General features: G+C 65.8%; 1 protein-coding gene across 3 annotated transcripts; it reads left to right on the forward strand.

Moving 5' to 3' along the window:
- Nucleotides 1-63: 63 nt before the first annotated feature.
- Nucleotides 64-24,569, forward strand: GALNS (galactosamine (N-acetyl)-6-sulfatase). Of its 3 annotated transcripts, none has more exons than XM_044255554.1 (14): nt 64-201; nt 6,003-6,126; nt 6,602-6,676; nt 7,244-7,346; nt 9,680-9,823; nt 10,794-10,860; nt 10,939-11,066; nt 11,383-11,522; nt 13,259-13,362; nt 16,133-16,269; nt 16,948-17,050; nt 20,265-20,386; nt 21,995-22,112; nt 23,838-24,569. In XM_044255554.1, exons 1-14 carry the CDS (start codon nt 85-87, stop codon nt 23,922-23,924), a joined length of 1,569 nt encoding a protein of 522 aa, XP_044111489.1. In that variant the 5' UTR covers nt 64-84; the 3' UTR covers nt 23,925-24,569. The 3 variants fall into 3 exon arrangements, with proteins under 3 accessions (XP_044111489.1, XP_044111491.1, XP_044111490.1); XM_044255555.1 differs by lacking the exon at nt 64-201 and adding an exon at nt 3,523-3,574; XM_044255556.1 differs by lacking the exon at nt 13,259-13,362.
- The last annotated feature ends 359 nt before the right edge of the window (nt 24,570-24,928 follow it).

The raw sequence follows: 24,928 nt of genomic DNA on the forward strand, positions 1-24,928 counted from the left end.
CCCCGGCCCCGCCCCCAGGAGCGCCGCCGCGCGCCCGCCGCTTCCTGCCTCCGCGCGGGCTCCGCGGCTCCCGCAGCCGTTGCTATGGCGCCGGTCGCCGCGGGGGCGGGATGGCGGCTGCTGCTGGTGCTGGGCGCCGCCGGGCTCGCGGCCGTGGGCGCGCCCAAGCCCCCCAACATCGTGCTCCTGCTCATGGACGACGTGAGTGCGGCCGCCGCTCGGGCTCCGGGGACGGCCCGGGGCGACGCGGGGCGGCAGGGGGCGGGGCGGGGCCGGGGCGGGGAGGGCTGGCGGCCGGGACCGTGCGGGGGAGGGCGGTGAGGAGGTGGGGCTGGGGCGCGCCGTCGGGGCAGGGCAGCGGTGGCGGGCCGTGGGGGGGGCGGGCAGGAGGGAGGGTCCGTGCGGCGCCCACCGGCCTCCTAGATCCTGGTCCGGCCGTCGGCGGTCTTGCCCCGGCAGCGCCGGACTGAGGTGGGCCCCGCTGGGCTGCCCGGGGGACGAGCCCTCCAGCACTGCCCCCTGTCCCAGCGCGGACCGACAGAGGGATGGCCCAGACCAGTTCCCCAGCACCCCCGGGTCTCCTTGCCTTGCCCCCAGGCACTGGGTGCAGAGCTGACCGGGACCCAGGCCCGTCTGCCGGGACGTCCAGGATGTGCCCTGCCGGGGGCTGTTGACTGTCTCCCGGGCCAGGCTGCTCTGGGTGGCTGGGAGTTCTGGCCCTGGGTCGGGTTTGCCTGGGTCCGCTGCTGGGTGTGTGTGCGGCCCGGTGCCGGCTGGCTCTGGTCACTCTGGCGGGCCGGCCCTGTAGAGGTTAGCGGGTGCCTGCCGGGGCCGGAGCCGTCCCGCTGTCTTTGTGCCCTAATCTCTTGGTCACAGAGGTTGGCAGTGAAGTGCGGGTTTTGAACTCGGCGTGAGGTCTCGGGGTAGAGCGGGAGCGCGGAGGCAGGCCCGGGCGCTTGGTGCCCCTCAGGGCCTGTCTCCCGTGCAGGCCTGCGCTCCTCAAACCCTGAAGGACCCCGCCACGGTAGCAGAGCTTCGGCGTGCCTGGGCGGGTAGCGGAGGCCCCTGGAGAGGTTGGGGACGGGTCTGCAGAGAGCCTGAGGCCTGGTTCCGCAGGGGTTTTCAGCACGGCCCTGACCTCCGGGGAAGGCCGCGGGCTGGGGCTTGAGTTCCGGCACTGAGGGCCGGTGAGGTGATGAGTTCTGCGTCTGTAGCCAGACCTCCCCGAAACCCTAAGGAGTGCGTTTGAGGGCGTCCAGGTTGGTGAACTCACGGAGGTGCTGGCGGTGGGGCCTCCTCCTCCCCTTGCCCTGGGTTCCTGCCAGACGTCCTTTATGACCAACTGGCAGTAGGAAACATGGCGCGTCCCGGGTGCACAGCAGAGGGCTGAGCCCCACCAGAGGTATGGACGCCCGGGGGGCACCTGGGTCGCCCAGTCAGTGAGGCACCCGCCTCTTGGTCTCAGCTCAGGTCTTGATCGCAGGGTCGTGAATTCAGACCCTGCCTTGGGCTCCATGCTGGGTGTGGAGCTTATGTACAGAAAAGGGAGAAAAGGGCGCCTGGGGGGTTCAGTGGGTTAAGCCTCTGCCTTCGGCTCAGGTCATGATCCCAGAGTCCTGGGGTCGAGCCCCGCATCGGGCTCTCTGCTCAGCACGGAGCCTGCTTTCCTTCCTCTCTCTCCACCTGCCTCTCTGCCTACTTGTGACCTCTGTCTGTCAAATGAATGAATAAAATCTTTAAAAAATAATAATAAGGGCGCCTGGGTGGCTCAGTGGGTTAAGCCGCTGCCTTCGGCTCAGGTCATGATCCCAGAGTCCTGGGGTCGAGCCCCGCATCGGGCTCTCTGCTCAGCGGGGAGCCTGCTTCCTTCTCTCTCTCTCTGCCTGCCTCTCTGCCTACTTGTAATCTCTCTGTCAAATAAATTAGTTAATTAATTAAAAAAAAAAAAGGAAGAGAAGTACAGAGACTTGGGCCTCCCAGCCGACCTCTGCAGCGGGACTACTGTGGCATCGCGCCCGGCTTGTGGGGTCCAGGGCCAGCCCCTGGTAGCTGGGGTAGAACTGGACCGTGGCAAGTTGAAGAAGCAGTTGTTGTGGAAACCCCCACAGTTAGAGTCAGAAGTATTTTCAGTAAAAATTGCTCAGAGTTTCCCCAAAAGGCCGGCAGAGAGCCTCACGGGAGCCTTTGGACCAGGGCCACGAGCCTTGTTCGGCTGCCGGGCTGTCCTGGGGTCAGCACTGAGGAGAGCTGCCCGTTGAAACCCTCTGGTTCCCGAGACTTCGTTCAGGAAAGTGAACGTAGAATTTGTCCCTCAGTAACTTCATTGTGGGCGGGGGTTGGGGGGCGCCTGGGGGAGGCACCTGAGGGGCTCAGTGGTTTAGAGTCTCTGCTTTCAGCTCAGGTCGTGATCCCTGGGGTCGTGGGATCGAGCCCCGCATCGGGCTCTCTGCTCAGCTGGGGGCTTGCTTCCCCCCCTTCTGTTTGCCTGCCTCTCTGCCTACTCGTGATCTCTGTCTCTGTCAAATAAATAAATAAAGTCTTAAAAAAAAAGTTTGTCAGTCAATAACTTCATTATGGGGGGGACACCTGGGTGGCCCAGTCGGCCCAGTGCCTTTGGCTCGGGTCATGATCCCGGGTCCTGGGACTGAGCCCCTTAGCGGGGAACCTGCTTCTCCCTCTCCCGCTTCCCTGTGCTTGTTGCTTCTTACACTGTGTCTCTCTCTGACAAATAAATAAAAATCTTAAAAATATGTAACTTTATTATTAAAATAACAATTTCTTATTGTGAAAAGTTAAGGGTTCTCAGATCATGCTGAAAGATGGCGGACATCTGTCCGTGGTTTTGCTCTCCTGGGAATAACCGTAACCGTGTTTCTCTAATCCCATGTACGTGCTCAGAGGGGCTGCTTCTGAAGCGGGTGCCGGGGTCCTCGGATCCCGTCCCGGCAGCGGCCGGGGAGACCTTGCTCACCCGCAGATAGCCCGTCTTGGACGCGCGTGCTCTCTGGCACACGGCGCGACTTCTGCAGGCTGAGCCGGGAGGAGGCCGCCTTGCACAGGCTCCTTGCGCAGGCCAGACCCTGCCAACTGCCCGGCCTTTTTGGTGCCCGTCCTGTCCTCCCATCCGTGGTGACCGCGGGGTACCCAGTCAGCCGCCTGCTGCTTCCTAAGCGGCGCCAAGAGCGTTTAGTCTTGAACGTGTGTTGAGAGGATCGTGTTTCAAGTACACAGAGTTAAAATACGTTCACGCTGCCTCCGTTTCTTTCTGCCTCTTGGATGGGGCTGCCGGAAAAGGCGAACGTGTGCAAGTGGTGGCATTTCTGTTGCAAGCGTTGGCTCAGGCCGCAGTGTGCACGACCAGCACCGAGGTGAGCTTCTCGGGGGGCTTTGTGGGGAGCCCCCTACCCCGCACCTGGGCACCCCACGCCAGGCGGCAGAGAACCAGAACAGCCGACCGGGTGGCCAGGACTGGGGCCAGGCCTCTCTTGTGCAAGTTCCTCTTGTGGCTTTGGGGTTGTTCACAGCCGAAACACCAAGAAGTCACAAGAGCTTTTGTCCTAGCTGGCAAACGCAGGTTAGTTCGGACATCCTGGTGACAACCGACAGAAAACACACTCACAGTGACTCAGGCAGAAGCAGACACCCTGGCTCTCCTGCTGGGCGGGCTGGGGCCATGGGGGCTTTGGGGTTCCAGAGGCCCTTCCTGCAGCTGTGGCTTCACCCACCCTGCCGGGCCCCAGTGCAGGGCCCTACGTGATGGCGTGGGTCGCTCCGGAGCCAGGCTCACCGGGGAGGGCCAGTTGGGGGGCAGAACGGAGGCAGTGGTGACGGGGCTCATCAGCCCCTTGACTTTCCTGGGGGCGCGTGTCAGAGGCCAGGCCGGCAGCTGTCACCGTTCCTCGGTGCGCTCAGGACCGGACGGGTCCCCCACGGCTGTGTGCTGAGTTTAGAGGATGCCGACACTGGTCTCCCGTGGAGCTGATTTTCCTCCCTTCTTCGCGTCTGGCAGGGCTGGGGCGGGCAGGGGCTTAGAGGCCCGCTCCCGAGCGCCTGGACACTGGCTGTGTCTTGGTTCTTCATCTGTACGGCTGGGGAGTGCAGTCGGGCTGAACAGAAGCAGCTCCAGGGGGAGTGCAGCGGGCCTGTGGGCGGGGACCCCCGCGGGAGCCACCGGAGCTGCTGAGCCACGCGCGTCCTTCCACGCGTGTTGATGTGAGTCTGAGGGCCCAGGGTGGCCCTTCACAGCCAGCAGGGAGCCGCTCTCTCAGAAGTCTCCAAGCTCTAGGGGAAGGGAGGCCGGGCCCCAGGAAGGGAAGTGAGTCCCGTGGCCTCCGCCTGCCCTGTGGGCGGCTGGGCCAGGCTCCGACCGAGCTCTCGGGCCCTCCCGCACCCGACGGGCATGTGAGCCCTGTCCCTGCGTGTGCGGCCTGCAGACTCCGGTCGCTCAGGGACATCGTCTGCCCCGGCTCAGCCTCCACCCTTCCTGTGGCCGCGCCTCCGTCGGGGGCTTGCTCCGTGCCCGTGCCTGCCACCGGACAGAGCAGCCATCTCAGAGATGTCAGGATAAGCCGTGCCGGAGGAATCCGGAGCCGAAAGGCCAAAGGGACCCTCTGCCGGCTGACTCGGGAGAGCAGGCCACGGCCTGCAGGGGCCTGCACTTCGCTGACAGCTGTGCCAGGACGGTGCGCGGGCTGCCGGCCTGGGGTCACGGGCTTAGCTGGGCAGGTTTGTGGGCTCTCGTGAGCTCAGCGCCCTGTGCAGCCACATACAGTCCACTTCAGGCCATGTTCGCTGGCCCCTTGGCAGGCATCTGCCTCCTGTCCCCAGCTCCCACGACCCACCTCCTGGCCTTCTGGACCTGCATGTTCTTACTTTTCCCGGAAACATATCCCCACGGCGCGCGATCCTCGTAGCTGACCCTGGCCCCCAGCATTCTGATTCCCGGCCCAGCCGTGTCCAGTGTGCCTGTGCCGCTGCCCAGGGCATCACCACTGACCACAAACAGGAAACTCTCCAGCCCCAGTTCTGAGGGCCCAGGTCTGAAGTCAGGGTGGCAGCAGGGTGGGCCCCCGAGGCTACGGAGGAAGGCCCTTCCTGCAACGCCAGCTCCGGCGGTCCCGGCGGTCCGACTGTGTAGCCGCATCCCGCAGCCCCGGTTCTCTCGTGCTCCCCTGTGCCTGCGTCCTGCCGCTCCCTGTTCTTCTGCATTGGATTTGGGGTCTGCCTTAGTCCCATGAGTCTACTTCCAGGCTGATCACACCAGCAGCATCTGCTTTTTTTAAAGTGGACTCCGCTAGCCGGGCGCCCAGTGCGGGCTTGAACTCACGACCATGAGGTCAAGGTCTGAGCTGAGATCAGGTCAGACACTTACCTGACGGAGCCCCCCAGGCACCCCTGCACCTGTGTTTCCACATACGGGGCCGTGCGTAGGTTCTGAGTGGACGTGACCTTCGGCCCGGACCGCGCGGCTAGACTGCGGTCCGTGCGTCCACCGAGCGGCTGTCATCCGTGTGTCCAGGGAGCAGCTGTCGGACGCCCGGTGCGTTTGCTCTGGGCTGTCGTCAGTCACGCCTCCGTGGACACTTGTGTTGCCTGTGTCGTTGTGCCTGGTGCCTGTGTCCCGTTCTTGCGGCTGGACCTGGGAGAGGGACAGCCAGGCACGCGGCCGCACTGCGTCTCCCTGGGTGGGGCCTCGCCGCGTGTTTTCCGTCTCGGTTTGCGCACCAGCTCCTTCCTGCGCTGTGCTGGTTTGTGTCCCGAGTTGCCGGTTCCCGGGGAGCCGCAGGTGCTGGCGTCAGAGGCTGAGGAGCAGCGAGCACGGGGCCGTCCCCGCGAAGCCGGCCACAAAGCCGCTGACGGTGCCCACGGCCCGCGCCGGGCACCGGGGTGTAGTGAGGCCGCTGTGGCTCGTGGGGCACCGGGCGAGCAGCTCCTGGCTGAGCTCTCACCTTCCCCCAAGACAAAAGGAGGTCTGTGCCACCTCTCCATGCTCTCTTCTGCAGATGGGCTGGGGCGACCTGGGAGTATATGGAGAACCTTCCAGAGAGACCCCAAATTTGGACCGGATGGCTGCAGAAGGGATGCTTTTCCCAAACTTCTACTCAGCCAACCCGCTGTGCTCGCCATGTAAGTTGGGGCTGGCCCATGGGCACAGGGAGCGGGACCCACACTCGGGCGCCTCCCGGCTTCCTTCCGAGCAGAGCACCAGGCGGCTGCAGGCGGCTGTGGCAGCCCTAGCCCTTTCCCGTCAGGGTCCCAGCACGTCGGGGCAGCTGGGCTCCGTGCTGTCACAGGCCGCCAAGGCACGGAGCGTGTCGGGTTTGGAGGCAGAAGTTGCTGCCAGTGGCACGTGCTTTCCTCCTTTCCCAGAGTGGAGTGGCTCTGGCTGGTTCGGGACAAGCGCCCTCTCCTCCCAGGACAACCACCCGTGCTGGGAAGGTCCCTTACGTGCCCCCCGAGGAAGGGAAGGAAGGCCGGTGTTGGGGGGCGCGCTGTGCCGTGCGCGTGGCCCACTAGGCTGTCACTCTGGAGATGCCAACAGGAGGAGGAGCGTTGCGAGCCGGCCGTGGACGCTCATGACGTTTCTGTTTCCTCGGTGTAGCACGGGCAGCGCTGCTCACTGGACGCCTGCCCATCCGCAACGGCTTCTACACCACCAACGGGCACGCCAGGAACGGTACGCAGTGCCGCGGGCAGCACCCGCAGCACAGGGGAAGAGGGCCCGGGTGGGAGGGATGTCTGCCACCATTCTCATGCGTGACCTGGCGTCCGCCAGCCGACTCTGGGAGCGCCAGCTGCTGGCCTGGGCTCAGAGGCTGTGTGGGGGGGTGGCCGGTCCTTCAGAGCAGGCGCTGTCAGAAATGCGCGTCGTCAGGGGAGAGGAAACGGGCTGAGGGCTGGTCCTCCTGGGCAGTTGGTGGAGAGTCCGGGCTCCTTCCGGCCACTGCTCTGCCAAGGACAGTCTGGGCAGACACCGCTTACAGCTCCTTCCCTGCTGCTCTCCTGTGCCCAGGGCAGCCCAGCCCCTGCGGCTCTGAGCAGGAAGTGTGCCGGCCGGCCGTGCCCCAGGGTAGGAAGCGGAGGGAGCCCGTGTCGGCCGGTCGTGCCCCGGGGTAGGAAGCGGAGGGAGCCCGTGCCGGCCGGTCGTGCCCCGGGGTAGGAAGCGGAGGGAGCCCGTGCCGGCCGGTCGTGCCCCGGGGTAGGAAGCGGAGGGAGCCCGTGCCCGCCGGTCATGCTCTCGCAGCCTACACGCCGCAGGAGATCGTGGGCGGCATCCCGGCTGAGGAGCGCCTGCTGCCCGAGCTGCTGAAGGGGGCCGGCTACGCCAGCAAGATCGTGGGCAAGTGGTGAGTCCTGACGCTCCTGCAGGGCGTGCGCAGCTGGTGGGCGAGGGCAGGGTGCTGTCTGGGGGGGACACAGAGGGGCAGCCGGGAGGCGGAGGACAGTCCCTTGGCGGGGGATCGTGAGGGCCCTGCGGTCATGACGGCAGAGGCCCCCGTGGCGTGCGTGTGTGCCGTGCCTGCCACTGGGAGCAGGTTCCACGGGGATCCCCAGGTGTGCAGCCTGGGAGGCAGATGTGAAGGTCACAGGGTCTCTGCTCCCTCTCCCGAGCTGTGGGGCTTCTGGAAGAGAGCCAGTCCGCCCTCCCCGGGGAGCCTTTCTGATGTCCAGCCGTCCGTCCCTGTCCTTCACGGCACTGTGGCCCCTCTGCCCTTAGTTCTTCTGCTACCTGCTGGCCCTGCCTTCTCGAGGACGGGCGCCCCGTGCACAGCACTGTGGTCCCGGCAGTGGGAGGTCCATGGGAACCAGGACACTGAGCGTCGAGAATCCTGGTGATCCAGGGGCTGCCCGCCAAGTGCTTTCTCGCTCCTGAGTCTCGCCGGGAGCCGTCCTGCCGAGCGGGGCTTGGAGGAGGTGGCGGCAGAGCACAGCTCTGGGGATGCTCGTCACCAGCCCAGGCCTGGGCAGTGCCCGGAAAGCCCGGGGAGACTGCCAGGGCCCTCTCTGTGGGGAGCCCATGGGAGGGATGGGCCCTGTGATGCCCAGCCCGGCAGCTGTGCCCTGGGGCCAGCAGACTTCCTGGCGGGGGGTGGTGGTGCGTCCCAGTCTCAGCGGGGTCCATCACAGGGCTGTGGCCTGCACTGACCTTCTTCCTCCCAGCCCAGTGCCACGGAGCCAGACTTCCGTGGCTTGAGCAAGTCTGGGGATGGGTGGAGGCTGGATTCACATGAGAGCCCCCTCCAGCCGCCCCGGTCCCAGGGGACTGTGGGGTCGAGGGACTGCAGCCCGCCCGGGAGCCGACAGCCTAGCAGAAGCGGCCCTTCCAGCGGCTGTGTGTCAAGGGAGGCCGCCTGAGCTGGTGGGTGTGAGCGTGCAGCCACGTTGGCTAGCCAGCGCCTCCCCCTCCGGGCCAGTGCTGGTGGGCGTGCGGAGACCTGACCATGCCGGAGCAGCGGCCCGGGCCGACCTGAGGCGCGGAGAGGGAGCGCAGAGCGGGTTAGGTTTCTGCAGCGAGCGGCGGCGGTAGTGCCCATGGCCCTGCCCCCAGCGGAGGGCCCTGCAGAGGCCAGTGCCGCACCATGGCCACGCGGCAGTCGGGAGGCAGAGTGTTTGAGAACCAGCCGTGGGAGCCGAGGCCCTGAGAGACACACTTACCTTCTTAGACCCCGGCACTGGGCACCTCAGTTCTGGCCCCACGTGGCCTACCCACCCCACCACGCCGTGCCATGCCACACCGCCTTGGCCAAGTGACCAGTGCCTGGGCATCTGCGTGGGCCACCAGAACACCTCTGAGCAGGCAGCGGGGTCTCCTGGTCGCCTGCTCCAAGGCCTCCCCAGGGCAGCAGAGGAGGGAGACCCTGCTTTCCAGCTTGTGTGGCCGTGAGAGGCCCGTGGGAGCCCCCTGGCCCCGTAGAGTTGCTGTGCTCCCCAAGAGCCCATGGGTGGAGCGGAAACCCCCGTGCGTCTGTGCCGTGCGATCTGAGGAGCAGACGGCCCTGGCTCAGGGACTGCTGGGTCCTCCCTCGGCTGCTTCTTGTTGGCAGAACCGACAAAGGGAAGGTCGTGATGCCCGCAGTCCGGAGAGCCTGGGCTGGGGAGCGCTTGGCCCTGGTCACCTCGTGGGCACACGTATCCCCGAGCTGGGCCCGGGCGCTGGGTTAGTGCGCGGCCTTGGCAGGTCCTGGAGCGTCCCAGGCTGTGATGAGGCCAGGCCGGGACGGTCAGCTCCCCCAGGGCCGCGCAGCCGTCTTTTGGGGCGTGATTATGCCTAAGTGGGGGAAGAGGCTCTTGTAGACGTTACTGCGAGGGGCCGGCGACCGGCTCAGTCCCGGAGAAGGCGGAACCTATAGAACCGTCCCCAGAGATGGAAGAAGGAAGAAACCAGAGTGCGGAGAGTTCTGGGCGGCTTCTGGCTGGTGTGAGGCAGCTCACTGGGGGTCTTCCCTGAGCCCTCGCAGCACTCCGGAGGGATGCCTGAGCGCCCCTCTGTGCCCGGACACCCGCCGGGGCCGGGGCCGTGGGCTGTCGGCGGGGGTGGGCGGGGTCCTGGCGCCCACCTGGGGGAGGACGTCTCGGGGCGCCTGGGGCTCCGCACACACCAGGCAAGGAGCTGTCCGTGCTCAGGACTTTGGGGGACCCTGAGCAGGGGTCCCTAAAGCGTCCGGGTTCCCGTTTCTAGGCATCTGGGCCACAGGCCTCAGTTCCACCCCCTGAAGCACGGTTTCGACGAGTGGTTCGGGTCCCCCAACTGTCACTTTGGACCGTACGACAACAGGGCCCGGCCCAACATCCCTGTGTACAGGGACTGGGAGATGGTCGGCAGGTAACCGTCCCTTCCCGCCCCACCCCGCCCGCGGCGGAGCTCAGCCCTGCCCTCCGATGCCGCGCTGGGGGCGGGTCGGCGGTTCTGGAACGGCTTCCCAGCGCTCGGCTTTGTCAGCCGGTGGTTCTGCCGCAGCGAGGAGGACCACGGCCTAGGGCTGCTGTTCGAGCCGCCCACAGGGGACTTTAGCATGGGAGAGGTTAGGACCCCCGAGGTGTGTCACGCAGCACCGCGTTCTGCTCCTGAGGTTTGGTTCCTGAAGCCGTTGGGCGGCCCTGGGCTCAGGCTCCGAGGCCGTCCGCCTGCACCAGGCTGGCCCGTAGCCCTGTGCCAGGAGCCCCCGGGGCTGCTCCCTTCCTCAGGAGCCCGCCTGGAGCTCCGCTGCCCAAGCCGGGTGGCTCCCCGGGCTCCGGTCTGGCCATGGGCCTGCCTTCACGGCGCCCGCAGCGTGTCCCCGCTTGGTCGGCCCCGTTCTGTCCAGCTCCGTCTGTCTTCACTTTCCTCCCTGCCCACTTTTTGTGTTGCTTCATGGTTTTGGTGGAAGTTCTTGCATCGGGGCCAAAAAGCCGAGTTGGGCCCATGCATTTCCAGGACAGCCTCGTTGAGGGAGAACATGCCCCGTTGGAAGCGGGGTTCGGGGGTCCTGGCGCGCTCATGGTTCCCGGCAGACACGGCCGGCTCAGAGCGCCTGTGCTCGTGAGCTGCTGCCGCCCGGGGTGACCACGGCGCCGCCTCTGCCAGCCTCCCTGTGTCCTCACACGTGGCTGCTCCCAGGTGGGGGCTGCCGTGGGGCCTCGTCCTCAACCGGCCCGGGGCCTCCGGAGCGGCACACGCCTCTGGGTCATTGACGCGCAGGGGCCGCGTTTCCCTCCCTCTGTGAACGGGGCCGTACCCGCCTGGGACATCAGGGAAAGGAGGCTCGCTTGGCTTCCGGGAGGCGGATTTTTGTCTGGGTCTGTGTTACTTTCAGATACTATGAGGAATTCCCGATCAATCTGAAGACCGGGGAAGCCAACCTGACACAGGTGTACACGCAGGTGACGGACGCGCGGGCTGGGCGGGCGCACGGGGGAGCCTGGCCTCCGGGCAGACGAGTAAGGCAGCATCTCCCCCAGGAAGCGCTGGACTTCGTGCAGAGGCAGCACGCGGCTCGGCGCCCCTTCTTCCTGTACTGGGCCATCGACGCCACTCACGCGCCCGTGTATGCGTCTCGGCCCTTCTTGGGCACCAGCCGGCGAGGGCGGTGAGTCCTTGGTCCTAGAGACGTGGACCCCCACCTGGAGAGTTCGGCTGAGCTTGATTGGCTCCAGGGACGGGGCACTCGCCATTCGGTCTCGGTTACCCTCACGGGAAGGGATGGCGGCTCCCGTGCTTCCCCGAAGCTGCCGGCCAGCCCGGTCCGCGTGCAGGAGGCTGCGGCGGTGTGGCGTGTCCCGTCCCGGATTAACTCTGGGAACTGGACTTCTCCTCTCCCTCTCCTCTGAAGCCAGCCCGTCCGGTGTGCTGTCCGTCCCCGCAGTCATGACCTCTCTGCTCACGGACGCCTTTTCTCCCCTTAGGTATGGGGACGCTGTCCGGGAGATTGACGACAGTGTTGGGAAGATCCTGAGCCTTCTCCGGGACCTGAGGATCGCAGAGGACACGTTCGTTTTCTTCACCTCCGACAATGGCGCTGCCCTCATTTCTGCTCCTAAACAAGGCCAGTGTTCCAAGCACCCTCGCCTCCCCAGATGTGGCTGCCCTTGGGACACTGGGATCTCTGAGGCTCTGTCAGGGGCCTCCTGGGGGCCCCGTCCAATGGGGGAGATGCCCGCTCCCTTCCCCAGAGCCCTCGTCCAGTGGGAAGACTGTCGCCCAGGAGACTTGCTGGGGCATCTCCAGACCTCCTGGGAAGTGGTGTCTTGGTGTCTTGGACCCAGCCCCTACCCCAGAGTGCGGGCTTGGCTCAGCGAGGGAGCCACCGCAGGGCCGTGACCCCCCCCGGGGCTGCTCGGCAAGCTCGTGGACTGTTGCACCTTGGGGAGCAAGGGGTTCCACCTGGTGTCCTGTAAGCATGTCTGTCCCCCCTCCCTTGTCATGGTACCATATCTTTTTGTCCCATTTTCCCTTAGCAGGGCCCTGAGTCACTCAAAGGGCTCTGGAAGGAAGGCCACGGGGAGCAGGAAACCCCAGGGGTCAGGCCTCGGCAGGGAGGTGCTGGGGACCATGCAGTCGGGGGAGCCCCGCGGCTGGTATGGGTACAGATGGGGTCAGGTGAGAAGGAGTCTGCTGGCACAGAACAGCAATTTGGGGTCTGGGTCCGGCTGGTCTGGGGCCCCAAGGGGCCATTCACAGCCCGTGGAGGGACCTCGTCCTCACACAGGCGCTCCCTGCACTGCTGTTGGGCCCAGAGGTGAGGGTGGGACCCTCTGCATCCCTCCCAGCAAAGACCCGGGGCCCGGCTGGACGCCGCTGTCCCTGCTGTGCCTCCCAGCTCTGCGCCGAGAGCCCCAGACGCGCAGCCCTTGCCAGGACCACCAGCGGTGCCCCATCTTCATGCCTGAAGTAGGGGCCGGTTCCCACGCACGCAGTCCACACGCTCGGTTGTAAGAACACAAGTTTGTGTGCTCGCCTCACCGTTTGCCACGCGGAGTAGACAAGCAGTCGGGCCTCGTCAGTGCGTCTGAGCCCTGCGAAGCCCCAGGAGGAGCCGCGTCCATCCTCGCCATCCTGCGATGCCCTGGCCTGGGCCTCCGTCTGCCCCCGCTTGCTCGCTTGTCGCCCGGACGCGCCCTTCCTTGCTCTCTCTCGGGGTCTGCCTGTGCTAACACGGGGGGCCGGGGTGCGGGCTCTGCATAGGAGCAAGAGCACCGCCTCTTCTGTTCCTCCCGGGGCCGGGCTCATGGGAGCCCCGGGCAGCAGGCGGTGATGGCAACAACCGCCGTTCACCCTGGACTCTGGGAGGGAGCCAGCCTGGCCAGGGCCCTCTGCCCTCCGGCGCTTCCCACGCGTGTGGTTCAGGAACCGAACCTGTCCCATCCCCAACCCACTGCTGGGACCCAGGGGGGACACATTTTGATTGGACGCCCCACCCCCACACAGAGGGGTGCTCAAGGACGGGAACACGTAAGTCACACAGTCCTGCAGGCAGCCGTGAACCCCACTGAGCTGCTCCCCCGGAGCCTGTGTCACAGCCCCGCCCAAGGGCAGTCGGCCCAGTCTCCATTTCTGAGCACTTGCGCTGCCGCAGACATAGTGTCGCTGCCTGACCGCGTCCAGGCATCTGACCTTGACCTTGAGGCCTGAACTCTGTGGCTGGTCCTTGCAGCAGCGTCACCCGAGGACCCAGGAAGGTTGGGGGCCGTGACAGATCCCTCCTGAAAGCAACGGGCCAGCGGGGGGACGCCCTGGGGACTCGGGGTAGGCGTCTGATGCACGACGACTCTGTCTCCCCAGGCGGTAGCAACGGCCCGTTTCTGTGTGGGAAGCAGACCACGTTTGAAGGTGGGATGCGGGAGCCCGCGATCGCGTGGTGGCCCGGGCGCGTCCCGGCGGGCCGGGTGAGTGGCGCTCCGAACGGCAGCTCCACGCCGGGAGGCGGCTGGTGAGGGGCAGGTGGGGCGGGCACGGGGCCTCGGGTGGTGTGAGCAACTGCCGTCGGTGTCGAGGCTGCCTTCTCAGTGAACGTGGCGGTCCTGAGTTCAGCCAAGTCAAGCAGGTTTCTTTTCTGCAGGACTTGTCAGAGCTTTAGTGTGCTAATGGACCTCAACGAGCACCCGCCGGCACAGGGCATACTGGGTCCCTAAAAGCTTGCTTGGGCCCAAAGTCTCTCCCCGGTCGCTGGTTCCCTCGCAGCCTCCCAGACACTGGAGCCCTTTCCTGCCTCAGAGCTCCTTGCTCTGTCCCTCCTGCCACCAGGAACCCACACGCAGGGCCTTCTCTTACAGGGCAGCTCAGTTCAGACTCCAGAGGAATACGGGGTCTTAGGGCTCCCGTTTTGAAATACTCCTTTCCCGGTCTCCGAACTGGTCTCTCTCCCCTTCCGACGCCCCCCAGGGAACACGGGTATTGGTGCGGCCCTCACAGCAGCACTGCAGGGACATTGATTCCCCTGCGGTCTCTGTCACAGTGCCGCGCTCCGTGCCTTCCACGACACCCTCCTCCGCTCGGGCCGGAGGTGGGGAGACCGGCCTGGCCTCCTGGGCCAGGCTCACAGCGTCACAGGGCTGCTTCCTTCTGGAGGCTCCAGGGGAGGGTCCGTTTCCTCATCTTTCCAGGGTCCTTGAGGTACCCACGGCCCCTCCCTCCATCGTCCAGGCCAGTCGAGTGTCACCCGTCCCTCTGACTCTGGCCCCCAGGCCACTGCCCGTGGCCAGGACCCTGCGCCAACCCTCCTCCCTCTGACTCTGGCCCCCCGGCCACTTCCAGGGACCCAGAATCCGCTCCCATCTTCAGGTCAGCTGCTTGGCAGCCTTGATTCCCTGTTTGCCACGTGAGGAATGTGCGCGGGGTCTGGGAACAGGGCCGTGGACCTCCGTGCGGGGCGTTACTCTGTCCCCGTCCCCGTCATCTGCACTCCCACGCCACGTGTGAGCACACCGGGGCCCGAGGAGAGGAAGTCACTTGTCAGGACCGCTGGCATCCCGTGGGCGCTGGGATCAGACGCTGGCGTGGGGCACGGAGCCCACCGTCCTGCCCAGGCTCCCCCACAGCCGCACCCTCTGGGACGGTCTCCATGCGGACGTCTCTCCCCGGGGCCGGCTCATCTTCGGGACCCTCCGCCTCCGGCCCTCATCGGCCTGGCTCCTCACTCCGCAGCCCTGCTCCCTGAGGCGAGAATCCGGGAACAGCCGGGCAGCCTTCCCCGCGCCAGGTCCCATGGCACACGCCGAAACCGAGCCTGGCGAGCTGTGCGGCCTGCGCCCTGTGGCGACCACGGGAGGGCTTCGTTGACCCGCTGTGGTTTGCCCCCCTTTCCAGTACTCAGGCTCCTCCTGCCTGGTGGAGGGACTGCTCCCGCGTGGGGTCTTAGCCGTGCCAGCGGCACCAGCAGGGACTCCGTGTGCCCACAGTCTGATGGCGTCTTCTTAAAGACGTGACGCATGTCGAGAGTGTTTGTCCGTCAGGAAGTTCTCTGTGCCCCCAGCCGTTCTGTGCTGACAAGAAGGACGCCAGCTGTCCTGCCCGCCCACACGGCAGTCTCTGCCATCTTTATTTTTCTTGTTAAAGTATTGGGATTTCTTGATATTTTTTTCCTTTCTTTCTTCTTTTTTTTGTTGCAAAACAAGTGTTAGGGGAGAAGCCGCGGCAATGAGATGACGCCGTTGGCCGCCGGCTCCTGCCTCTGCAGGCCCGCGCAGAAGGTTCCAATCAAACACCAGCTTCCCATTTCCCCACACGGGGCTGCTGAACCCACAGGGCTCCGTGTCCACACGGAGTTCCTCGTGGCGGGGGCGTCTCACGGGATCCCAGGGCGGCCATGAGGGACCCCCGGGGACCGGGAAGAGCGGCTGGAGGTCCCAGCCAACAAGATGCCCACAGATGCCCGCCCCGCCAAGCTGAACAGCGGACTCTCGGCCTCCCCCGAGGCGGCCCTCACCCCAGCTCCAGGCTGCTGACGCCGGGTGGTGGGGTGAACCCGGGGGTCTCCAGATGAGGCAGAGCCGCGTCCAGGGAGCAGACGTGCGTCTGTGGAGACCAGCATGTGGCCCGTGGCCAACAGTGCTCCTCTCCCCAGACCCGTCTCGCTGGGAGCCTCGACTGAGACCATCCCGTTGGGCCCGGGCGTCCCCAGCCAGCCGCCCCTCCTCTGCGCTGCTCTGGGCCTCGCGGGTCTCCTCCGCCTGTGCTCTCCCCTGACTCGGGAAGCTCACGGTGGTTCAGCGGTGACAGATGGGCTCAGAGAGGCATCAGCAGGCTGGACCCCACCGGTGTCTCCCTGCACCGTCTTCTCTCCTCGGTCTCATTCGTAGTCGCCACAGAAACGAGGACTCGGGAACTGGGGATGGGACAGTTGGAATCCCCACTCAGCCCTACCTCCCGAAGCCACTCTCCCGAGGAGGAGCTCGCCCCTCCCTTGCAGGGTCGTGAGGCCTGAGGGTTCGTGTGGCGGCCCACGCGCACTGACCTGACCCTCCAGACTGTGCGGGGCTCCGGGACGGCCTGGAGCGGGGTCAGACTGCAAAGGCAGGGCCCGGAGGAAGGGCCTGGGCCCGGGGCGTGTGCACCGCATGTGGACATCGGGCAGAGAAGGCCTCTGTCCCTGTGTGTCCCTGGCTGCCGTCCGGTCAGGGCGGGCTCGCCGAGTGTCCCCGTGTCCTGTCGTTGCAGGTGAGCCACCAGCTGGGCAGCATCATGGACCTCTTCACGACCAGCCTGTCCCTCGCGGGCCTGGCTCCGCCCAGCGACAGGGTGATCGACGGCCTGGACCTGCTCCCTGCCATGCTGTGGGGCCAGCTGACAGACAGGTGCGTGCCCGCCGGGCGCCAGCCCCGCACACCAGGGGACAGAGCCAGGCCTGGCTGACGAGGCCGTTTCCTCCCCAGGCCGGCTCGGGGCAGGGGGAGGACCTGAGACGCGAGAGCCCTGGCGCCCCGAGACCCGGCTCCCAGCACCCGGGGCGGAGCGAGTTCTGCCCGCGTGTCCGGCTGTCCGGACCCCTGGGGCCCGGCCTGGGCTTGGGCTTCAGCCGGTGCCGGACGCGGCTTCTTCCCAGCCTGAGACAGGGGCTGTTGTGCTCAGACAGAGTCCGTTTCCCAGGCTGCTCGGGGGCAGGAGTTGTGAACCGCGAAGTCTCGTGGCTGGGAAGGCAGCCGCCGCCGCAGAGCCGCTGAGGCCTGGGTCTGGGCTGGTGAGACGGTGTCCGGCGTTTTCAGCCGAGCTTGTCTTTGCTGTCTCGAGCCCTGGACAAGAACGCGTTGACTCGGGGGGAGGGAGCGCAGTGGTGGGGGCTCAGAGGCCGTCTGCCCCACGGCGAGGGCCAGAGCCTCTCTGCCTGCCGCCAGCTTCACGCCGGGGCCGAGGACCCAGGGGCCCGACCACCCCCCGCGGCCTGGTGGACCTGTTCCCTGCTGTGCCCAGTGGGAGCCCAGCGTGGTCGTTTCTGTGACAAGTTTCTCCTGACCCTTTCCCTCCCTCCGCGACAGGCCAATATTCTATTACCGCGGCAACACGCTGATGGCGGTCACCCTCGGCCAGTACAAGGCCCACTTCTGGACCTGGACCAATTCTTGGGAGGAGTTCAGACAGGTGAGGGGGCTTGGGGTACCGTGAACTCTGCAGACCCACCACCTCCCTCTTAGGAGGACACCTCTGGACAGAGTGGGCCAGGACCAGAGGCCACTGCGGAGGACAGGTGGCCACAGGCCTCTCATGCTTGCCACCTGACTCGTGAACCCCCAGACTCACTGTGGCAGCGGTCCCCAACCTCTTCCAAACCACTGTCAGCACAGGGCATGGCACAGTCCTGTCCCCTGGCCTACGCGCTTAGCACTGGACTCTCTCAGGCCCACTCGGCCCTCCCGCTCGCATCCAGGGTCCCTGCCCTTGCTCTCCGTCCCACAGCTGAGCCTGCCCGCCCTTCAGGTACGATGTCCGCCATCCTCAGCACCTGGCCCCATGTCCCATCAGGCAGGGCTGCCTGTGGTTTGCCCTTTAGGTGCTCAGAGGCTAAGATTTCGTGGGAGCCCCCGAAAACTCAGAGCTTGGCTGTGCGGGCTTGGGGGCAGCTGTGTGGCCTCACTGCTCCCTCCCGGGGCTTTCTGCGGCCCCGCCGTCGGCTGCCCGAGATTCCAGGTGTCATGGGAGCAGGGTTCCGGGAGCCCCACCTCAGGCCTCCCTGTGGCTCCAGGGGCCCTCGGGGCAGGGTCTGGGCAGCCCCAAATGAGACCCGTCCCAGCTTCCACCTAGGCCGGACCCCAGAAGAGCAGGGGGAGCTTCTTTCAGAAGGAGTGTTGGGAAAGTCCAGAAGGTTCTGCAGGTGGAGCCGTTGCCTGTGTGACCTGGAAGGCAGCTATGCTCACCACTATACCACCAAAGCGCCTGTGTGACCTGGGCAGACCGTGTTTACGGTGGGGCCCGATCGGGAGAGGCCGCTCTGCTGTATGGTCCCCGCCCTCCTCCGCCGGACACGTGGCTCCCGCTCCCTCCGGGCTGTGCTCGACACCCTTCTGAGTTCCCAGGAGACAGGGTGCTGCTTCTCTGCTTCCCAGGGCAGTCCCTCCCTGGGAGGCAGCTGCCTGGGAGGGGAGTGGGCTCACTGTCGGCTGCTCTGATGGCCCTTCCAGGAGGCTAACGTGCTAGGGCCAGCTTTGTTCAGAAGTCACGAGGCTGCCAGGCTGGGGCTGCTCAGCCAGGCCCGGGCCGGCTCCCAGCCTAAGGGAGAGGCCAGGCTGCGTCCCCGCAGGGGCGTGCGGATCTGTGGTCCCTAGCTTGGGAGTCACCCGTGTGGACCCTGCTAGCTTCCTAGCTATACTCTTGTCCCTGGGGCCCAGCCGCGTCCCAGGTCAGGCTTTTCCGTTCCCCAAGGGCTAGCTGAGCGGGGCGGGCCGAGAAGGAGGGCCCGACCAGTTTCCCTGTGGCAGCCCGTGGCACAGCAGGAGTGGGGTACACGTGCATGTGGTCACTTGGGAGCCACTCCCAGACTTAGACTAAGTGCACGGCTCCAAGGGTCAGGGCCGCGGAGGGATGGGTGCACCCTGGGCTCCAAGGTAGAAGGGGCCACGTGGGCTGGCTCGGCTGTGATGTCCCAAGGGCAGCAGTCGTGTGGGAAACCCAGTGCTGGTGAGTGGGGTGTTGGTAAGCAGTGTGCTTGGCTTGCATCCAGGTGAGGATTTGTGGTTTTTGTCTGGACTGGTAGCTGCCAGCTCTCCCGTGCTGGAGGCCGTGGGCTCTTGTGGGCAAATCCTCGTGTGTTCCCAGCACTTCTACTCCCGGAAGGTCAAGGGGCCGCCCGCTTTGGAACCCACTTGGGCGGGCGTCACCGGCTTCTCCGGCTTCGAGTGTCCTTATTTTTCACCACTGGCTCAAGAGTCACAGCTCAGTGCGGATGAATGGAATTTCACGGGTTCCTAACCTCCCTGCTTTATTGAAAAGCAGAATGTTACCTGCTCCGCCGACCAGCTGTCCGTGACAGACGCAGGGGGGTTGGACACGGGGTGTGGGGGGCGCCCGTCGACAGCACTGACCGCTGCAGAAAGCCTTCCCCGGCCGCCAGTTCTGGGGTTCGTGAGCACCGTGTACGCGTCTCTGTGTACGGCTGTCTCTCCAGACCTGCCCTTAGGCCGTGTCCTGTATTGGCTGAAGACGAGCTAAGCTGCTTGTGGGGCCCTGGGCTCACCAGGGTGTCAGGATTTCCTCGGGGTACAGCTGGCTTTTCCTGTTCCCAAGTTGGGGTCCCACGGCCTGCGAGCCTTGGGGACACAGCTCCAGGCCGTGAGCCCAGTAGCTTCGGGAAGGGGCCCAGGGCCGTCCCAGCGCCTTGGACGGGGCTCGTGCCGCACGCTGACCTCAGAGGCTGAAGCTGCCCCGCAGTGTCCCCCCAGAGGAGCCCCGAGGGCAGAGGTGGCCTGGGAAGTTGCAGAACTGGGCCTCTCTGGGGGCCTGGGGCCGTACACCTGAGCCTCGACGCGCACGGTCTGCTGTCCTGTGTCCTCGGACGCGTCGGCAGTGGTCTGTTTCAGGCCCTGCTGTTCCCGGGCGTCTGGGCTGCCGCCGTGGGCCCGTCTTCCCGGCCCCCCCGGGCGGCCTACAGGGAGCGCTGAGCAGCACGTGCTGGGGTGGCTTTGCTCCGGAATTCAGTGACAGGCCAGCCACCAGATGGGCTGGAAAAATTTGTTTAAGGGGTAGCGCTTTTTTTCCTTTTTCTTTGAGATTTCATTTTTTACCCAATCTCTACACCTAACATGGGGATCAGACAACTCAGATCAGGAATCACACGCGTCACCGAGTCACCAGGTGCTCCTAAATACTGTAGAGATTTATCTCCCGGGGCGCCTGCGGGGCTCAGGGGATAAGCATCTGTCTTCGGCTCAGGTCAGCATCCCAGAGTCCTGAGATCGAGCCCTGCATTGGCCAGAAGGCTGCTTCTCCCTCTGCCCCTCAGGTCACTCGTGTCATTTCTCTTTCTCTGTCTCTCTCTCAAATAAATACGTAAAAATCTTAAAAACCAAAAAAAACATCACGTCCCTGCCCGAGAAGGGGCTGCCGGCGGGATACAAACAGGCACAATGGCTCAGCGGCTCCGGGGCCAGGGCGTGGGAGAGATGCCATCCTCCAGGAGGCCGGCCCTCGGCGTGCTCAGCCCTGGGACACTCCCGTGGCACGTCTAGGGATGCAGCAGGTGGGAGGGAGACGGGCTGGCTTGCCTCGGGGAGCTCGAGGCCCCTGCCTTCTGGGCTCCTGGGGCACACCCGTGCCCGCACGCGCACACGGCCCTCACCGCCCTCCCGGCCTCCCGTTTCAGGGCATCGATTTCTGCCCCGGGCAGAACGTCTCAGGAGTCACCACCCACACGCAGGAGGACCACACGGAGCTGCCCCTGGTCTTCCACCTGGGACGAGACCCCGGGGAGAGGTTCCCCCTCAGGTGAGCCAGCCCCGAGCAAGGACAGACGCTCGCTGGCGGGCTGGGCACTGCCAAGTAGAGGCCCGTCCTGAGCTCTTGGGAGGCGCGCGGCGGCGGGTGGGGTGGTTCTCCTGCCCCCGCAGGTGGTCCAGGCCTGTCCTCCGTGTCTGCCTCGGCAAACTGGCGTGCGTGGCCTGCCTCCTCAGGTGTTCCCATGCGCCTGGTCTCTGTCCCTCCACCACGGGTTCATGCGACACAGTTACGTGACCCCCGCCCTGAGCAGCCTCTGCGTGTGGGGTGGACGAGCCCCTCCGTGCCCGGCAGGCAGCACCAGCGTGAAAGATCCACCCCGGGGCTCCTCCCGGCGAGGCTCTGGGGCGGGGCCTTGTGGTGCCAACCGGGACGCTTGAGACACTTCCGGGCCCTCTGCCCAGCTCAGATCCCGGGGAACGTGGGAAGGAGACAGACGGGCCCCACACCAGAACCTCACACGAGGCCTTCCTGGCAGCAGGGCCTTCGTGGGGACAGTGAAGGCGAGGTCGGGGGGAGGTCATCCTGGATCAGGGTGGCGTTGCCTGCGGAGAGTAGCCCTGGGAGACAGAAGAGGGGACACACACGGGGGGAGGGGCCACACGAAATCGGAGGCAGAGACGAAGGGACACGCACCTCCGCAGGAGGTACGTTCCTGCCTGGATCTCGGCCTGCAGCCTCCAGACCTGGGAGGGAAGAGACCCCGGGGGTCTAAACCCCAGTCTGTGGCCGCGTGTCCCCGAGGCTCCAGGACACTTTGCACTGGGAGCTGGGAGGCCCTCGCGGGTATGAGCAGCCACAGGTGTGGAGGGGGAGCCTGGGAGGAAGCAGTCCGAGGCCTCTCCTGTCCCCGGAAGTAACTTCAGAGCCAACACCGAGCGGGGCCATGGGAGCCAACGGCAGGGCCTGATTGCGGAGGAGCCGCAGGCCGCACCTCTGCCCATGAGGCCTCCCGCAGTCTGACTGCCCCAGCGTCACCCAGAAGTCACATATGTCCCCAGCACAGGCAGCCAGGCGGACCTTGCTGCTGAGACGAACGATCTTAGCTTAAGCCAGTCCTTCGCAGTGCATTTGGCCAGAGAAGGGGAAAGACTTGACAGGGTCTTGAGGCCTCTCGGAAAAGCTTGCCGGCCGTGTGTGCGGTGAGCGCGGCCTGCAGGATGGAGTGGGGGGCCTGAGGTTCGGGGCGGCCTGGGAGTGCCACCGCTGCAGACCCAGAGACCATGGGGAGCCGGGCGGGACCCCTGCTCCTGCCGCACAGATCTGGGTCAGAGGGACTGGGAAAGTGGGAAGGCCCCAGGTGTGTTCGGGGTTGCCTGTGGTCCTGTTGGTGCCCTTGGTGGTGCTGGCCGGGGCTCAGGCCCCAAACACTGACAGGGGTCATGGCCGCTGTGCCTGCAGCCTCATCTGTGGGGCATTTGCTGAGGTGCATGCCAGCCCTTGGGCACAGAGGGACAGAGGTAGGGGCTACCAGCTGGTGGCTCCACTGGGGCAGTGGACCCCTCGCTCCCCAGGCCCCTTCCCCCGCTGCTTGGGTGGCCTGTTCTGCTGGCCAGCCTGGGCCTCGCTCCGTCAGTGACCTGGTCCTCTCGCCTCTAGCTTTGCCAGCCCCGAGTACCTGCGTGCCCTGCGCGGGGTCACGCTGGCCGTCCGGCAGCACCAGGAGACCTTGGTCCCTGGACAGCCCCAGCTCAACGTGTGCAACCAGGCTGTCATGGTGAGTGCTTGATGTGCCGCAGGTCGCCAGTGCCGGGAGGGTGTCCCAGGGACCGCGGAACGTCTGTGCAGCCCACACCCTCGCCCCCTTCTCGACTGGGCGCTGTCTCGGGTTGCAGAGACTTCTGGCAGCGCAGGCGACTGCTGGGCAGTGTGACAGGACGCGGTAGACCACAGGCCTCCAGAGGCTGCCGGGGCTGCGGGCTGGACCCCTTCCCCTCCTCTGCTCTGCGCAGACCCAGCAGGGGTGGCCGGGAGTCACTTGGCCCAAGTCACTCCCGCGTGAGGTGTGGACACAGTGGACTGATGGCCTGAAGGTCCTGTCCCTGGAACTGAGGGTGTCTGGCTCCCTGCTCCGGACATGGGTGATTCAGGTGTCCCAGTATCTGAAGCTTTGGCTTCAAACCCCACCAAGCACCATCAGGACGGGGTGGCCCAGCTTCCTGGCCTGACGGCCCCTCTCCCTGAACCGCGCGTCTCGCAGCCCCGCACGGTGGTTCAGAGAGCAGCCGGGCACCGTTGACCTGCCGTGTGGAGTCTGGTCTGCTCCGAGGGGCCAGGGCAGCGGGTGGGGGAGTGCACCAGGAGCAGAGTCAGCCGTGTGTTCCGGGCGCTGAGCATGATCCTGGGGTGGGCAGGGCTGCCTTGGTAGCCAGGGCCAGGGTGGGGTGGCCTGTCGCTGCTGTCCACACCTGCAGCTTCGTGTCCTGAAGCCCCACACAGAAGGACGTTCAGAGCAAAAGCCCCCAGGGCTGCCTGCCTCCCTCCGTGGAGTGGTCTGCCTTCTGAACGCACAGAGTAGAGCAGGAAGGTACCCGTCTCAGGACCACCAAAGTGCCTGGGGTCCCAGGAGTGCCCACTCCACTTTAATCTCACTGGAAGGGCGAGCTGTCCCCACCCCCAGCATGCCCTCTGTCAAGCAGTGCGTGTGGTGCCCGTGTCCCTTCCCACTGCATGATGTAGCGGGGGAGGGCGTGGAGGGAACTGGCCGGGGCATGACCACAGCCACCTGACCCCTGGACCTGCCCCCCCAATCCCGCAAGTGAACTGAAGGCAGCCCAGAGCAGTGTGGACCAGCCTCCAGAGTGGTGTGCTGGCTCCCCGCACCCTCAGTCGGGCTGACTGGGCGGAGTCTGTTCTGCACACACCCTGTGCTTTGCTCTGTGTCCGAGGTCCAGAGCAGCTTCCTTCTCCAAAGCCTGGCCGCCCCCTCTCCCCACCTGGGCAGCCACAAGCCAGGTGATGCCTTCCAGGGCAGGAGAGACCTTCAGCACGATTCTCACTGCCCTCGATAACCTGATTCAGGAACAGCCTGGGAGGCCCGCTCTGCGGGGAACGCCTCCAGAGTGACTTGGAGTCTCCCTTCTGAGGCGCAGAGACCCCCATGGGCAGTGGGAGGCCATGGCGAAGCAGGGAGGGCCCATCCTCCGCACCAGGAGAATACGGCCATATGGAGGCGTGTGGACGCTGGGTAGAGGGGCCGTCCGTGCTCCACTGGAACGGGCCAGCTCTCCCCGCAGCTGACCATCAGAGAGCTCTCTATGGATGGTTTTGAGCAGGCTGTGAGGGTCCTCCGGGGTCAGCCCTTGCTGAAGTGTGGCTCTGGGCCTCGGCTGCTCACACCCTGAGGCCAAAGGAGGAGATGGGGCGGGGCGGGACTCTGGCCACGGTGGAGCCCAGACGTGCTTAGAGTAACTTGATGTTCTCTCTCAATTCTCACTGCCAGAACTGGGCGCCCCCGGGCTGTGAAAAGTTAGGGAAGTGCTTGACGCCCCCGGAGTCCGTCCCAGAGAAGTGCTCCTGGCCCCACTAGTGCCTGTGGCTAGGAAGACTCTGGCCTTAGGGCTCCCTGCTGGACGAACCCTGAGCCCCGGCTGCCCTCAGGCCGTGCCCACACGGACAGACCTCATCTGCAGCCGGCAGTGGGATCTGCTGGCTCCACGTGCTGGAGACCCAGCCCTGGCGTCCCTCAGCTCCTGGTCGGGCTGACCCTGCCGCAAGGACCCACAGCCTCACAGCCCGAGAGCCGGATGCTGCCCTCCGACCTCCTTCTGCCGGCCTCCTCCAGGGCCCTGCCTCCATCCAGCGATCCAGAGGACAGGGCTGCGACCTGAATCTCACCGTCACAGTTGGCCTCGCCAGTCCTGTGTTGGCCCCTTGGCCCCTGCACCCCGCTGAGTGGAATTGTGAAGGCGGAAGGGGATCCTGACAACCGCCAAGGAAGGCCTCCCTGGTCTAGTGGGGACCTTGACCTTCCCCCTTCCTTAGGGATCCTGACCCCAGGACCCTGTGGCGAGTCGGTGCCTCTCAGCTGCCCTGCCAACCCTCCTCCCCGGGGCTCCTAGTTGCCTGGCGCGGGGAGCCTGAGCCAGCCGGTGTAGACGCCAACCGTACTGCGCCGCTGTAAGACTTGGGAAATGACGAAGAGGAGTTTTAGAATAAAGGAGCGGGCACTTGGTTCTTTTTTAAGAGCTACGTTTTTGCAGAAGCCGGCCAGAGGGGAGCGGTGCGCCGGGGTGAAATTCGCTGCGTTCCGCCCGGCGGCGGCCGAGCCACCGCCCACGTCCGCGGACGGGGCGGTGCTCCCGGGTAGCCCGGGCCCTTCCTCCTCCCGGACTCTCGCGGGGCCGGCCTCGCCCTTCGGCACTTCCCCGGGAGCCCGGCCGGGCCTGCGCGGACGCCGCGGTCGCCCTCCGGCCGCGCAGCCACCCCAGATGCGGACGCGTTTGTTCAGGGTGCAAAACCGCAGGCGCGCCGGGACAACCTTGGCACCTAAGATTCGGAGAAATACGGTAGTTCCGGCGAGCGGCGGGGAGC

Source organism: Neovison vison, chromosome 7 (genome assembly GCF_020171115.1).
Source record: "Neovison vison isolate M4711 chromosome 7, ASM_NN_V1, whole genome shotgun sequence".
Lineage (NCBI taxonomy): Eukaryota > Metazoa > Chordata > Mammalia > Carnivora > Mustelidae > Neogale > Neogale vison.